The 17,412-nt window shown below is 37.0% G+C and overlaps 1 protein-coding gene across 1 annotated transcript in view; it reads left to right on the top strand.

Annotated features, from left to right (window-relative positions):
* LOC132354340 (zinc finger protein 461-like) overlaps positions 1-11,649 on the top strand; it is a 30,839-nt gene extending 19,190 nt beyond the window's left edge. Inside the window, exon 5 of the mRNA XM_059906248.1 lies at positions 9,874-11,649. Within this exon, the coding sequence (XP_059762231.1) occupies positions 9,874-11,585 (1,712 nt within the window). The 3' untranslated portion in view covers positions 11,586-11,649. The remainder of the gene's footprint in view (positions 1-9,873) is intronic.
* Positions 11,650-17,412: the final 5,763 nt, after the last annotated feature.

Genomic DNA, 17,412 nt, shown 5'->3' with positions numbered 1-17,412 from the left:
ACTTGGTGTTATCAGGTTTTCATTTTAGCCATTCTGATAGGTGGGTAATGATATTTCATTATAGTTTTTATTTGAATTTCCTTAATAGAAAATCATGTTTATTTGCCATCTGTGTATCCTCTTCAGTGAAATGTCTGTTCATGTCTTTTGCCTTTTATGATTTGATTGTTTGGGTTTTTTGCTGTTGAGTTTTCAAAGTTCTTTATGTATTCTTTTGGGTTGGCCAAACAGTTCGGTTTTTTCTGTAAGATGGTTCTAGTGCGCTTAGTTGTCTTTAACTTCATTCGAAACAATTTTGTTAGATTGTATTGTGATACCTGTCATATCAGAGTACATTTTTTAAAAAAATTAAAATTGGTGAATTTTTGTGTAGCCATTTTGATATTGAAGATGGAAGAAAAGAAGCAACATTTTTGGCATATTATGCCTTATTATTTCCAGAAAAGTAAAAACACGACTGAAATGCAAAAAAGGTTTGTGCAGTGTATAGAGAAGGTGCTGTGACTGATCGAAGGTGACAAAAGTGGTTTGCAAAGTTTCGTGCTGGAGATTTCACACTGGATGATGCTCCACAGTCAGGTAGACCAGTTGAAGTTGATAGCAATCAAATCGAGACATTGAGAACGATCAACGTTACACCACATGGGAGATAGCCGACATACTCAAAATATCCAAATCAAGCGTTGAAAATCATTTGCACCAGCCTGGTTATGTTAATCACTTTGATGTTTGGGTTCCACATAAGTTAAGCAAAAAAAACCTTCTTGACCGTATTTCCGCATGCGATTCTCTACTTAAACGTAATGAAAACGTTCTGTTTTTAAAACAAATTGTGTCAGGCAATGGAAAATATATACTGTACAATAATGTGGAATGGAAGAGATCATGGGGCAAGTGAAGTGAACCACCAAAGGCCGGTCTTTATCCAAAAAGGTGATGTTGTGTATATGGTGGGATTGGAAGGGAGTCCTCTATTATGAGCTCCTTCCGGAAAACCAAACGATTAATTCCAACAAATGCTGCTCCCAATTAGACCAACTGAAAGCATCACTCAATGAAAACCATCTGGAATTAGTCAACAGAAAACGTATAATCTTTCATCAGGATAACGCAAGACTGCATGTTTCTTTGATGACCAGGCAAAAACTGTTACTGCTTGGCTGGGAAGTTCTGATTCATCCACCGTATTCACCAGACATTGCACCTTCGGATTTCCATTGATTTCAGTCTTTACAAAATTCCCTTAATGGAAAAAATTTCAATTCCCTGGAAGACTGTAAAAGGCACCTGGAACAGTTCTTTGCTCAAAAAGATAAAAAGTTTTGGGAAGATGGAATTATGAAGTTGCCTGAAAAATGGCAGAAGGTAGTGGAACAAAATGGTGAATACGTTGTTCAATAAAGTTCTTGGTGAAAATGAAAAATGTGTCTTTTATTTTTACTTAAAAACCTAAGGAACTTTTTGGCCAACCCAATAGATAGGGCTTTGTTGGATATGTGACTTAAAGAAATAATTTCTCCAAGTCTATAATTTGTGTTTTCATCCTTTTAACAGGGTCTTTTGCAGAGAAAACTTTAATTTTGATGAAGTCTAGCCTTTATTCATTTTTTAAATCTTATGAATAGTTAGGGGGTTTTGTTGTTGTTGTTTTTTGTTTGTTTTTGGGTTTTGGTGTTAAGTCTAAGAACACCACCTAGTCCTAGGTCCTAAAGATTTTCTCTTATGTTTTTTTCTAGAAGTTTTATAGTTCTACATTTTCCATTTAAATCTGTAATCCATTTTGAGTACCTTTTTGTAGAAGATGTGAGACTTCAGGTCAAGGTTTATCTTTTTGCCTATGGATGTCTAATTCTCCATCACCATTTTTTTCAACAAGTTTTATCCCTCCTCCATTGAGTTGCTTTTTCACCATTATCAGAAATTAGTTGAGCACATTTGTGTGGCTCCATTTCTGAGATCTATGTTCTGTACCATTGATCTTTGTAACTATTCCTCTGCTAGTACCATACTTTTGATTACAGCAGTTATATAGTAAGCCTTAATATTGGAAAGCGTGATTCTTCCCACTTTATTATTTTCCAAAAAAAAATTTTGGCTATCCTTGGGGCCTTTTTCTTTGCATATAAATTTTAGAATAAGCTTGTCTCTATGTACAAAAAAAACTTGCTGAGATTTAAATAGGAATTATGTTAAACCTGTAGATGAAATTAGAGAATTAACATCTTTACTCTGTTGAGTCTTCCAATCCATGAACACAGCATTTCTCCAAGTTTTTTTCCTTTGATTTCTTTTATTAGCATTTTATAATTTTCATCATATATTATCTGTACATGTTTTGTTAATTTTTTACCTAAGTATTTCTTTTTTTTAATCTTGGAGCATTTGTAAGTGGTATTGCATTTTTATTTTGGTTTCTATTTGGTCCTTGTCAGTGTACAGAAATTCAGCCAATTTTGTATGTTAATCTTGTATTCTATGACGTTACTCAATGCACTTCTTGGTACTAGTTAGTACTAATACTAACTAGTACTAATTTTTCCTTGTAGATTCATTCTTGTAGACAATCATATAATCTGCAAGTAGAAGGTTTTTTTTTTTTTCCTTTTCCAATCTATGCCATTTCTTTTTCTTGCCTTTTTGTTGGCTAGAAATATGTTCTGTGTTGGATAAGAGTGGTAATAGTGGACATCCTTGCCCTTTTTCTTAATTGTAGAGGGAAAGCATTCAGGGGTAAGGTCTTTTGCCATTAAGTATGATGTTAGCAGTAGATTTTTTGTATATGCTGTTTATGAGGTTGAGGAAGGTCCCCTCTCTTTTTAATGCCCTGAGGGTTTTTTTTTAAATGAATGTTAATATGATCATGTGATTTTTCTTCTTAGTTGTTGGTATGATGGATTACATTGATTTCTGAATGCAGAATCAGCCTTTCACACCTGTAAAAATTCCACTTAGTCATGATATATTATTCCTTTTATTCACTTCTGGATTTGATTTGTAAAATTTAATTCAGGATTTTTTCATCTAAGTTCATGGGAGATACTGGCCTGTAGTTTTCTCTTTGTGTGTGTGTGTGTGTGCACGTGTGCGTGTGCATGCTGCCTTTGCCTGGTTTTGGTATAAGAATAATAATGGCCTCATAAAGTAAGTTGGGAAGTGTTCCCTTTTCATCCTTTCTTGGAAGAAATTGATGTGAATGTTTGGTAAAATTCACCAGTGAAACCATCTGGACCTGGATATTTCTTTTTTCAGGATTTCTTTTAAATTATAAATTCCATTTCTATAATAGTTATAGGAGGGGCTTCCCTGGTGGCGCAGTGGTTAAGAATCCATCTGCCAAGGCAGGGGACACGGGTTCGAGCCCTGGTCCGGGAAGATCCCACATGCCGCAGAGCAACTAAGCCCGTGCGCCACAACTTCTGAGCCTGTGCTCTAGAGCCCGTGAGCCACAACTACTGAGCCCGCGTGCCACAACTACGGAAGCTCGCGTGCCTAGAGCCCGTGTTCTGCAACAAGAGAAGCCACCGCAATGAGAAGCCCGCACACCGCAACAAAGAGTAGCCCCAGCTTGCTGCAACTAGAGAAAGCCTGTGCGCAGCAACAAAGACCCAACGCAGCCAAAAATAAATAATAAATTAATAAATTTATTTAAAAAAATAGTTATAGGACTATTCAGATTACCTATTTCATCTTGGCTGGGTTTTGGTAGTTTGTGATTTTCAAGGAATTGGTACATTTCTTCTAAGTTGTCAAAGTTATGAGTGTAAAGTTATATGTGGTGTTCTTATTATCATTATGGTGGATTATCTATATATAATTATATATATATGTATCCATGTATATAAAGGATATTCATGTCCTTATTAATCCTTCAAAAATTTTTTTTCTTTGAGACTTTTAATTTCACCCATAGATTATTTAGAAGTGTGTTATTTGGAGGTGTTTGGAGATTTTCTTGTCTTTCTTTTATAATTTGATTTTATTATGGTCTCATGTAAAAATTAGAGGGAGCTGTCTACAGGAGTCTTCCCTCACTTCTGACATCAATTGCAATTTCAAGTGTTTCCGAGACCACCCTTACATTTGATAATTCACTAAAAGAACTCATAGAACTCACTGAAAGCTATCATCCTCACAGTTAGTTTATTACAGCAAAAGGATACAAATTAAAATTAGCCAAGGGAAGAAGTACATAGGGCAGAGCCTAGGAGAGTGCCAAGTGTGGAGCTACCCATTGTCTTCTCCCATTGGAGTCATGGACAGTGCTAACTTTTCCCATCAACTATGTGTAATAATATGCATTTGGGCATATTGCCAAATAGAGAAACTCACCTGAGCCTTAGTGTCCAGAATTTTTATTGGGGCTCCTTGTTGGCTACCCATGTGGCTGACCTTTAGTTTCCAGCCTCTCAGGAGGTAAAGCTGATACCTTTAGTCTGCAGTCTTTTTGGAGGAAAATTGATGCCACATATCTCAAACCTTCCATTATAACTTTGTATCTCTTTTCCTCTTTATTTTTCTATAACATTTTTTTGCCATCTGACTTACTAATTCATTTACTAATCATTTATTAGATGTTATCCCAGTAGAATATAACTCTATAAGGGGATGCATTTTTGTTTGTAATGATACTTCCCTTTTCATTCCTAAGATTGGTTATTTGTACCTTTTCTGTCTTTTATGAAATAAAAATTTATTTTGAATTAATTTTAAACGTATGGAAGAGGTGCAAAATAACCCCCGAAATATCTCCCATATGCTGTTCACCTAGATTCACCAGTTGGTAATATTTTTGCCATATTTGCCTTATTATTTCATTTAAGTCTCTTTACCCTAAATAGTTATCTTTCCTAATAGGAAGGATATTCTCTTACATTTCATAAATTCAGGAAATTTTACATTTATCCAAATCTATTGTCTCATTTATTGTCTGTATTATATTCCACTACTTATCCAAATATTGTCCTTTTCACCTGACTCAGGATCTCACATTACATTTCTCTTTACTTTAATCTGAAAAGTTCCTCAGCCTTTCTTTGGATTTTATGGCTGGTATTTTTGAAGAATACTGGCCACTTTTATAGAATGTCCTTCAATTAGAGTATGTTTGTTGGTTCTTCCAGATTAAATTCGGGCTATACATTTTTGGCAGGATTATTGCATTGGTGACATATCTTTCTCAGTGTATTATATAAGGAGGCACATAATGTCATTCTGTCCCATCATTAGTGTTGTTACCTTTGATCACTTGGTTTGGGTGGTGTTTGCTAGGTTACTCCATTGTATTTTTTTTCTTTGTAATTAACGTTTAATCTGTAAGGTAGTCTATTTTTCTTGACCAGTCTTGCCAGAAATCCTATTATATATTTGTTTCTGTTTTATTTATTCTGCCTATCTTTGTTTTTTACTTTATTCTACTTTTTGAGGTCTCAGTTTGCTATTCTTCTTCTAACTTCTTGAAATAGATGTTTAGATGATTCACTTTAAGAATTTCTTTTTTCTATTTGCATTTAAGGCCGTAGATTTTCCTCTAAGTGTGGCTTTAGTTGCATCCTACACGTTTTGGTAAGAGGGGTAGAGAGAGCCCAGGGGATATAGGACCTTATAGAGCATTATAAGAATCTTTTTTTCCTAAATGTGATGGGAAACTATTAGAGGCATTTAAGAGCAAAAGTTATGTGTTGTCACTAAGATATGATGTGTTTAGTGGAACAAGAAAGCGAGCAGGTGACCAATTTGAGAGTTACTGCAGTAGTATAACAATAGTAGCTTAGACTGTGATAGAAGTGGTGATGATGATTATGTCATTATATATATATTAAAGAACAAGTTGACCATGCTTGCTAATAGACTATAAGTTGAGTAAGAAGAAAAAAACTAGGCTTTTGGCTTAACCTATTGGTAAAAGATGGTTGCATTTACTGAGATGGGTTAAGCTGGAGTAGGAATGAATCTAAAAAGGGGATTTGAAAGTTCTCTTTGGACATGTTATGGTTGAGGTACTTATTACATATTTACATGAAGATTTCAACTAGGCAATTAGATGATAAATATGGAGCTTAGGGGTAAGATAAAAGCTAGAAGTATAGACATCAAAGGACACAATAAAGTGAAAATACAACCTATGGAATAGGAAAAAATATTTGTAAGTCACATATCTGATAAGGGGTTAATATCCAGAATATATAAAGAACTCCTACCAAAAACAAAAAACCAAACAACTCAATTTTAAAAATGAGAAAAGGATTTGAATAGATATTTCTTCAAAGAAGATATGCAAATGACCAGCAAACACATGAAACTATGCTCAACATCACTAGCCACTGGGGAAATGCAAATCCAAACTACAGTGAAATATCACCTCACACCCATTAGGATGACTACAGTCAAAAAACAAGTATAACAAGTATTGGTGAGGCAGTGGAGAAACTGAAACCCTTGTGTTGGTGGGAGTGTAACATGGTTCAGCCACTGTGGGAAAAGAGTATGGTGGTTCCTCAAAAAATTATAAATAGGATTACCATATGATCCAGCAATTCCACTTCTGGATATATACTACAAGCACCAACTTAAACTTAAACAGATACTTGTACACCCATGTTCTTAGCAGCATTACATACAGTAGCCAAAAGGTAGAAGCAATCTAGGTTTCATCAACAAACAAATGGAGAAACAGAATGTGGTGGTGGTGGTCGTGTGTGTGTGTGTGTGTGTGTGTGTAATCCTGACACATGCTGCAACATGAATGAACCTTGAGGACGTTATGGTAAGTGAAATAAGTCAGTCACGTTCAGAAAAACAACAACAAATACTGTATGACTCCAGTGGTATGAGGTATCTAGAGTAGTCAAATCCATAGAAACAGGAAGTAGAATGGTGGCTGCCAGGAACTGGAAGAGGGAAGAATGGGGAGTTATCAATGGGTACAGAGTTTCAGTTCTGCAAGGTGAAAAAGTTCTGGAGATTGGTTGCACAACAGTGTGCACATACTTAACACTACTGCACTAAACACTTAAAAGTGGGTAAGATAGTAAATTTTATGTTATGCATATTTTATCACAATTAAAAAAATTTTTTTAGAGGTATAAATTTAAGACTTAGCATTATATGATTGATATTTAAGCCAGACTGCTATTAAGGGAAAGAGTGTAGATTGAGGGCTGGCCAGAGTCAGAGTTCTGGGACATTCCAATATTTAGAGGTCAGGAAGTGGAGGAGAATGCATTAAGGGGAACTGAATATAAGTAGAGAGGTAGGAGGATAACCAGGAGAATATGGTATACAGGAAGCAAAGGGATTGATCAGTTGTGTCAAATGCTACTAATGAGTCAAATAGAGTGTTGACTGGCATTTGAGCACTGATTTTGGTAAAGTAATTTTGTTAGTTACTTTAGCTAGAAATGTTTCAACAGAGCTATGGGAGTTGAAATATTTATTGGAGTGGATTACAGAGAAAATGACTAACAAACAAAGTCATTTGATATAACACAGAGTCAGGGAAAGGATGGTCTTTTCAGTAAGTGGTGCTGATATCTACTGAAAAATAAGAATCTTGATTTCTACCTCACACTAGGTGGATTATAGATCTAAATATGAAAGGTAAAATAGTAAAAGCTTCTAGAAGATTATATGAGTATATTTTTATGAACTTGGGATTATACTACCTTAAAGTTAAGAATTTCTGTTTATCAAAACATAGTATTAAGAGAGTGAAAGGGCCAGCCCCAGAGTGGGAAAAGATACTTGCATTATGTAGTTGGTTATATCCAGAATAAATTAAGAATTCCTACAAATCAAAAAGAAGAATACAACCCAGAAACTACCCAAATGTCCCTCAACTGGAGAATGGATAAACAAAATATGGTTATCTGTACAATAAAATATAACTCAGCCATAAAAAGAAATGAAATACTGGTACGTGCTACAGCATCATTGAAACTTGAAAACATACTGAGTAAGAACAGAGACAAAAGGTCATATATTGTATGATTTCATATTTATGAAATTTCTTGACAAATTCAGAGACATAAAGCAGATTGGTGGTTGCTGGGGGTGGGGGGGGAGGAGAATAGAACATGATCATGTGTGTGAGGTTTCTTTCTGGCATGATGAAAATATTCTGGAATTAGAGATCAGATGGTTGCACAACAGTGGGAATGTACTATAAGTTACTGAATTGTATGCTTCAAAATGGTTAAAATGGTGGATTTTATATGTATTTTATTGCCCCAAAAATTAATAAAAATGGACAAAATACCTCCATAGGCAACTTATTAAAGAAGATATCCAGTTGGCCAATAAACATATGGCAAAGTATTCAGCTTGCAAAATTACAAATTAAACCACAATCCAGTATCACAACACATCTGCCAGGATGCTTAAATATAAGAAGATTGACAATAACAAGTGTTGCTGAGGATATGAAGAACAGGAACTCTTTTAGAGTTTGATGGAATTGTAAATTAGAAAACTGTTGCATAGTGTCAACTGAAGCTGAACAAATGCATATCATCTGATGCAGTAATTTCACACCTAGCAGAAAGCAGTCCTGTTTCCACCAAAAGAAATGTGCATGGATGTTGATAGCAGTACTAACCATAATAGCCAACAACTGGAAACAACCCAAATGATCATCGTTAGGAAAATGGAAAAATAAATTGTGTTAGCATAGAATGCTTTATGTAGCTGTTGGTCTCAAACAGTTCAATGGAAGGCTGTATTAGTTTGGATATAGGTTTGGCTGTATGTGACAGAGACCCCCAAATAATTGTAGTTTAAACTATATAGAGGGTTAATTTTCTCTTTCATTAAAGTCCAGGCTGGAGTGGCAACTCTGTTCTGCAAAACCATCTGTGACAGACATGACATCAAATGCACATTGCAGCTGGCTTTGCTGAGGAATCAGAAGAATAACGGATATAGGGTGTGGGCAAGCTGACTCTTAAGAAAGTTCTCAGGACTTCCCTGGTGGTGCAGTGGTTAAGAATCCGCCTGCCAATGCAGGGGACACGGGTTTGAGCCCCGGTCTGGGAAGATCCCACATGCCACAGAGCAGCTAAGCCCATGCGCCACAACTACTGAGCCTGCGCTCTAGAGCCCGCGAGCCACAACTGCTAAGCCCGCGTTCCACAACTACTGAAGCCCACGCACCTAGAGCCCGTGCTCTGCAACAAGAGAAGCTACCGGACTGAGAAGCCCGCACACTGTGACGAAGAGTAGTCCCCGCTCACCGCAACTAGAGAAAGCCCATGGCAGAAATGAAGACCAAGGCAGTCAAAAATAAATAAATAAAAAATTTTAAAAATAATAAAAAAAAAAGTTCTCAGAAGCTACTACATAATACTTCTGCATTTCTTTAGGCAGAATCCAGTTACATGGCATGTTCTGCTGCAAAGGGTCCTGGGAAGTGCAATGTTTATATTGGGCAGCCTGTTCTCAACTAAAAACCAAGGGTTCAGTGTACAAAAGGGGAATAATAGATGTTTGGGGACAACTAGCAGATAGCACATAATCCTTTGGCCTGGTGGAGAGTGTTAAAATATACAGACTCTCGTAGACTCTGATTCAGGTGACCTAGAATGTTTTGTAAACATCCATAATTACAACAAATTCCCAAGGTGATTCTGAAGTGGATCAAAATTTCAGAACCACTGACTTGACTTGTTAATTAACTCCCTCACTTTTCTTTCATGAGCTTTCATTTCTTTGCATTCTCCTTACTCTATTTTCATTCAATTGCATGATGGTATTTAAGAGCTCCCCAAGCCTTTCATTTCTTATGTGAATTATTTTCAATTCTCTCTCTTTTTTACCAGAGATATTTCATTTCCTTTGTAACACAAAACTAGCAATTAAAATGTGTTTCTTATCTTTCAGACTTGGTGTCCAAGTGTGAGTCCAAGAAGTTATCTCCAAAAAGAAACATTTATGAGACAGAATCATCCCAATGGGCTATCATGGAACCATTTAAAAGCCATAGTCCTGAGAAATCCATTTTCAGAGATATTTGGGCATGCAAAAGTCAGTTTGAGAGACAACAGGGAAAACAGAAGGGCTATTTCAGGCAATTTATTATCAACCATGAACACATGCCCATTTTTAGCCAACATATATTGTTCGCTCAGGAATTTTACAATAGACAGAAAATCTTTGAATGTAAAGAATGTAGAAAAAACTTCAGTTACCATTTATTCTTTAGTCATCACAAAACTCATTCTAAAGAAAAACTTCCTGAATGTAAGGTATGTGCAGAAACTGTTGATACATCATACCTTACTAAACAACAGAGAATTCAAAATAGTAACAAATGCAATGAATGTAAGGAATGTTGGAAGGCCTTTATTCATTACTCACAACTTATACAACATTTGAGAATTCATAAAGGTGAAAAACACTATGAATGTAAAGAATGTGGCAAGGCCTTTTATTATGGCTCAGAACTTATTCTACATCAGAGAATTCACACTGGTGAGAAACCCAATGAATGTAAGGAATGTGAGAAGGCCTTTATGCAGCTATCACAATTTACTCAACATCAGAGACTTCATACTGGTGAAAAACCCTATGAATATAAGCAATGTGGGAAGGCTTTTATTTGTGGCTTTCAACTTACTGAACATCTGCACCTCCATACTGGTGAGAAACCCTTTGAATGTAAAGAATGTGGAAAGACTTTCAGGCATCGATCATCCCCTACCATACATCAGAGACTTCATACTCATGAGAAACCCTATGAGTGTAAAGAATGTGGGAAGGCCTTTAATTATGGCTCAGAACTTATTCTACATCAGAGAATTCACACTGGTGAGAAACCTTATGAATGTAAGGAATGTGGGAAGGCATTTAGGCAGCGATCACAGCTTACTCAACATCAGAGACTTCATACTGGTGAAAAACCCTATGAATGTAAGCAATGTGGGAAGGCTTTTATTCGTGGCTTTCAACTTACTGAACATCTGCGACTCCATACTGGTGAGAAACCCTATGAATGTAAAGAATGTGGAAAGACTTTCAGACATCGATCACACCTTACAATACACCAGAGAATTCACACTGGTGAGAAACCCTATGAATGTAGAGAATGTGGAAAGGCCTTTAGCTATCACTCAAGCTTCTCTCACCATCAGAAAATTCATTCTGGCAAAAAACCTTATGAATGTAGTGAATGTGGGAAGGCCTTTTGTGATGGCTTACAACTTACACTACATCGGAGGATTCATACTGGTGAGAAACCCTATGAGTGTAAGGAATGTGGGAAGACTTTCAGACAGTGCTCACACCTCAAAAGACATCAGATAATTCACACTGGTGAGAAACCTCATGAATGTATGATATGTGGTAAGGCCTTTAGACTTCATTCACACCTTATTCAACATCAGAGAATTCATACTGGTGAGAAGCCCTTTGAATGTAAGGAATGTGGAAAGACCTTTAGCTATCATTCGAGCTTCTCACACCATCAGAGAATTCATTCTGGGAAGAAACCATATGAATGTGGGAAGGCCATTAATGATGGCTTGCAATTTAATGTACATCAGACACTTTATACGGTTGAGACTTCAGTAAATTTTCCTCTCTCCCCATCCTAGTCTAGCATCATGAAATTATTTTTGGAGATATACTTTTTTTTTTCTTTAAGGAAAATGTTGGTAAAATACTGGGTTTCATTAGTATTGATTTATTTTAGTAATCTTTGAACTCTTTTTTTTTTCAAGTGAGAAAATGGAAAAGTTATTAAAATGAAAATTGCTCTGGTATCAGTGCTGTTTCTGAATTATTGTAATGATCAGTACTGGAAATAAATTTTATAAAACTATTTGTTTTCACTGAAACCAGTGAAGTGGGGCAGAAATAAAATGAAAACAATTTCTTCCCCTCCCACAAATCCCTGAAATAACCAATATGTGTGTGTGTTGCTTCTTCCTTCGTGCTCAAGCATATCTGCACATGTGAAGGGTTTATTGCATGTCTGTGAAAGGTTTTACCCCCATAGTGACATATTTCGTGGCATTTTGCCCTTTACACTTAAATAATCATGGACATTTTCCCAGGTCAATACTGTAGATCTGACTCATTCTTTTTAAAGTTTCAGAATATTTCTAGTATGGGATGTATGCCAGTATTTTGAACCATTCCCTACTGTAGACATTCAAATTGTGTCTACTTTTTTCACCAGAAATGATCGTGCAATAAACATTCTTAGATTGTCATTCTTATGTTTCTATTGGTAGATTCCCAACCATGAAAGTGTGTGTATGTTCTGATGTTACATTAATTTTGTAGTTTAAAAAAATGGGAAATAAAAACAGATACTATAAAAATCCAAAAATTACCCAAAATAACTTGAAAATAAAATCTTCCCTAATATCTAGTCCTATAACCATCTGCTTTCCCTACACAGGGGTAACTATAGCTGTCACTTCTTTTGTATTCTTCCAGGAATTAAATTTTTAAAATTCTTTGGACAAAAGTGGATTAATCATAATCCAAGATTCATGATGTTCTCATCAGTCCACATTTAGCCTACTTTTATTTAATTTTAATGTATTAGAGGGATTTATAAACATTGTACCAACTATTTACTGCCTTTCTGCTCCAAATTCTTCATTGCCTGCTCTGCAATATTGGAACTCTTCTCTCTTGTTTATAACATTTATTTGAGTCCTATCTTTCTTTTTTTACTTGATTAGACTAGCTAAAAATTTTTCAGCTTCATATTTTCAAAGGACCAACTCAGTTTTATTGATCTTTTCTATTGTCTTTCTAGTCTTTATTTCATTTATATCTGCTCTAATGTTATCTTTTTTTCCACCTGCAGATTTTGGCCTTAATTCTTCTTTTTCAAGTTTCTTAAGGCATAAAGTTAGGTAGTTTACTTAAGATCTTTCTTTTTTAAAAAAATGTAGGCTTTTATCTCTATAAACTTCCCTCTTGAAACTATATTTGCTTTATCCCATCTGCTTTTGTATGTTTTGCTTCTATTTTCATTTTTCTCAAGATACTTTTTGATTTCCCTTTTGATTTCTTTTCTGATCCATTGATTGTTAAGGAGTGTGTTTAATTTTCATGTTATCTGTGAATTTTCCAATTTTCCTCCTGTTAATGATTTTTAGTTTCATAATATTGTGGTCAAAAGGATACTTGATATGATTTCAGTCTTCTTAAATGTGTTAAGATTTGTTTTGTGCCATAACATATGATCTATCCTGGAGAATGTTCCGTGTGTTCTTGAGAAAAAATATTTATTCTGCTGCTGTTGGATGGAATGTTCTATGTGTGTCTGTTATGTTCATTTGTTCTGTAGTGTTTTCTGTCTGGATGAACTATCCATTGTTGATAATGGGGTATTGAAGTTCCCTACTACTACTGTATTACTGTTTATTTCTCTGTTCAGTTCTGTTAATATTTGCCTTATATATTTAAGTGCCCAGATGTTAGGTGCATATATATTTACAATTATTATATCTTCTTTATGAATTGGCCACATCATAATAGTGACCTTTTTTATTCTCTGTGAAAGATTTCAACTGAAATTCTATTTTGTCTGATATAAGTATAGCCATCCCAGCTCTCTTTTGGTTACCATTTGCATGGGATATCTTTTTCCATCCTTTCACTTTCAGCCTATGGATATCCTTAAAGTGAGTCTCTGGTTGGTAGCAAAAAGTTGGATCTGTTTTTCAATCCCTTCAACTACTCTACTGATTGATTCAGCTACTCTACTATCTTTGGATTAAATAATTTATTTCATTTACATTTAAAGTAATTATTGATAGGTAAGGTCTTTTTTTTTTTATAAGAGGCTCTTTTTTAAAATAATTAATTAATTAATTGCCGCAGACCGGCTGCAGAAAGCTAGAAGTTCCTGGCGGTGAGGGGTAAGGAACTGAAAAGCACCAGTATGGGGTCAGAAGGGCCAAGACAACTGATGGTTGCAAGGCAAGTTTATTCAAAGAGCATGAATGTATATATAGGTTTAGTACGGAACGAATACCAGACAACAAATCAGCAAACCTTGTATTTCCACATAATTCTGTCACCACTATCTATGCGCCATTATCTATGCGCCATTATCTATGCGCCACTATCTATGCACCACTATCTATGCACCACTATCTATGCGTCAGCATGCCTTATGGGCCGTTCTTTGGAGATACAGACTTCCCCCTCAGGGCAGCACGTCCTTCTTCTGGGGAACAACCAGGGGCTCTTAGATCCAGAGCAGGCACCTGGAACGAAACTGGCCGCAAGCCATTTTCCTTTTTTACGCTCAATACCGCAGCGTCAGGAGTGCATACCAAGAAAGAGACAAGCAGTTCTCCACAAAGCAGAAAGCTGAATAAGCTTACAGCTTGGGGGCCACCACAATTAATTTATTTTTTGCTGTGTTGGATCTTCGTTTCTGTGCGAGGGCTTTCTCTAGTTGTGGCAAGTGGGGGCCACTCTTCATCGTGGTGCGCGCGGGCCTCTCACTATCACGACCTCTCTTGTTGCGGAGCACAGGCTCCAGACGCGCAGGCTCAGTAATTGTGGCTCACGGGCCCAGTTGCTCCACGGCATGTGGGATCTTCCCAAACCAGGGCTCGAACCCGTGTCCCCTGCATTGGCAGGCAGATTCTCAACCACTGCGCCACCAGGGAAGCCCGGTAAGGTCTTTTTATTGCCATTTTGTTCATTGTTTTCGTTTTTTGTGTGTGTCCCTTTTTTCCTTTCTTTGCTATCTTCCTTTATAATTTGATGCTTTTTTTATAGTGCAATGCACTGATCCCTTTCTCTATCTTTTGTGTATCTACTGCACATTTTTTCTTTGTGGTTACCATGAGGCTTACATAAAACATAACTGTTTATTTCAAGCTAAGAACTTAACTTTGACCACATACAAAATCTCTATGATTTAACTTCTCCTCCCCCCACCTTTAATGTTAATTGATATCACAATTTACATTTCTTTATTTCGTGTATCAATAATAAATTTTAGTTACAGTTATTTTTAATACTTTGTCCTTTAATCTTTATACTAAAGTTTTGTTATTAACATGCCACTGTACTATAGTAGAGTATTCTGACTTTACTTTTACCACTGAGTTTTATACTTTCATATGTTTTCAAGTTGTTACTTAGCATCTGTTCATTTCAACTTGAAGAACCCCCTTTAGCATTTCTTGTAAGGTGGTCCAGTGGTAAACTCCCTCAAGCTTTTGTTTGTATGGGAATTTTTTTTCCCTCTTCATTTCTGAATGACAGCTTTGCCGGGTATAGTTTTCTTGGTTGCAGTCTTTTTTCTTTCAGCACTTTGAAGATATTATGCCTCTCTCTCTTGGCTTGCAAGGTTTCTGATGAGACATCTGTTAATAGTCTTAGGGGGGTGCCCTTGGATATGATGAGTTGCTTTTCTATTGCTGCTTTCAAAATTCTCTTTGTCTTCAACTCTTAAGAGTTTGATTATAATTATTTGGAGTTATTTAGGCTGCATGGATATGGGTGTTCATTTCCCTCTCCAGATTAGGGACGTTTTCTATTTTTATATTTTAAATAACCTGTCTTCCTCTTTCTCTTTCTCTGCCTCTTCTGGGATTCCCATAATGCATATATTGATACCTTTGCTGGTACCCCATAATTCCTGTAGACTTTCTTTTGGTCCTCTGACTGGGTGATTTCAAATGAACAGCAAGTCTTAGAACTCACTGATTCTTTCTTCTGCTTGATCAAGTCTCCTACTGATGTGCTGGCATTTTAAAATGTAGTCATTGTGTTTCTCAAGTATAGAATTTCTATTTGGTTCTTTTTTATGGTTTCTAGCTCTTTGTCCTGTCTCATTTTGTTCTTGTATTGTTTTCCTGATTTTGTTTAGCTTTCTTGTAGCTCACTGAGCTTCTTTAAGATGATTATTTTGAATTCTTTGTCAGGCGGTTTAAAGATCTCTATTTCTTTTGGGTTGGTTACTCATGCTTTATTTTGTTACTATGGTGGTGTCATGTTTCCCTGATTATTTGTGGCCCTTGTGGATTTGCATTGGTGTCTGCACATTTGAAGAAGAGGCATCTCTTCCAGTCTTTACAGACTGGCTTTAGTAGTGAAAACCCTTCACAGACTAGCTGCTCAGAGATTTTGGGTGGATCAGCTGGTGATGTCTATGGGTAGGCTTGCTCCTGGAGCCTTCAGGTAGGCTGACCTGGTGGTTGGTTTAGCAGGTGAGTGGGCCTGGTACCTGAGACTGCAGGGACAGGCCTGAAACTTGGATCCATGGTGTCTGATCTGGTGCCAGGAGCCACTGGGCTGGGCTTGTTAATTGGGTCTGTGCAGTAGGCCTGCCTATGTCCATAGGGGCTGGCCTGGTGCTGGGGTTCACTGGACTTGGCCTGGTGACTGGATCTGTGGAGATAGGCCTGAAGCCTGGGTCCACAGGAGCTGACCTGTTCCTGTGACAGTGACAGGCCTTGAACCTTAATCTGTGGGGGCTGACCTTGGTGGAGTTGGCCTGTTGTCTGGATCCATGGGGTTAGGCCTGGTCTGAGGCCATAGGGGCAATCCTGATAGTGGAGTCTATTGGGGCAGGCCTGGAGCCTAGGTCCATGGGTACCAATCTGGTACCTGGGACTGTAGGGCCAGCATGGCGCTGGGTTGGGCAGCATGGAGCCTGGTGTCTGGGTCCACAGGGGCAGGCCTGGATTCTGAGTTATGGTTTACCTGGAGGGGCTTTCCTGGAGCCTGGATTCACTGGAGGAGGCTGGTGCTTGGGTCTATGGCAAAGTTGGGTGCTAACTTCACTCTTCTTCCCCCCATGCAAAGGGTGTATCTCTCCACACTTCACTGCACAGGCTTGGGGAAAGGGTAATGCAGGTAGTGTGAAATTGTCCTTTTTATCCTCTTCAACGTATCTTTCATTTGTGTGCTCCACTCAAGTGCTGTATTAGCTCATGTGGAGGCATTTTCATGTGTGGATGGTTGTTCAGATTGATGTTCCAATGAGACGACAAGTGCTGGAAACTCTATTCCACCATCTTGCTGATGTTACTACTCCAGTTCACTATTTTTGGTATGTACACACTTCTATTTTTTTTCACATGCATATTTTTATATTTATGACCACAAACAGTATGCAAAACAATTACAACAGCTCAAGGAATTCCCTCATGCATCCCCTTTCTATTCAGAATATTCCCCCACCCCTAATACCTGGCAACCACTGATATATCCTGGGTACCTATATTTTTATCTTTTCCAGAATGTCTTATAAATGGAACCATATAGTATGTAACTTTTTTTTAACATATTTATTGGAGTATAATTGCTTTACAATGGTGTGTTAGTTTCTGCTTTATAACAAAGTGAATCAGTTATACATATACATATATCCCCATATCTCTTCCCTCTTGTGTCTCCCTCCCTCCCACCCTCCCTATCCCACCCCTCTAG

This window comes from Balaenoptera ricei, chromosome 19, assembly GCF_028023285.1.
Source record: "Balaenoptera ricei isolate mBalRic1 chromosome 19, mBalRic1.hap2, whole genome shotgun sequence".
Taxonomy (NCBI): Eukaryota; Metazoa; Chordata; class Mammalia; order Artiodactyla; family Balaenopteridae; genus Balaenoptera; species Balaenoptera ricei.
Note: the sequence above shows the minus strand (reverse complement) of the source record. Positions and strands in the feature narration are given on the sequence as shown.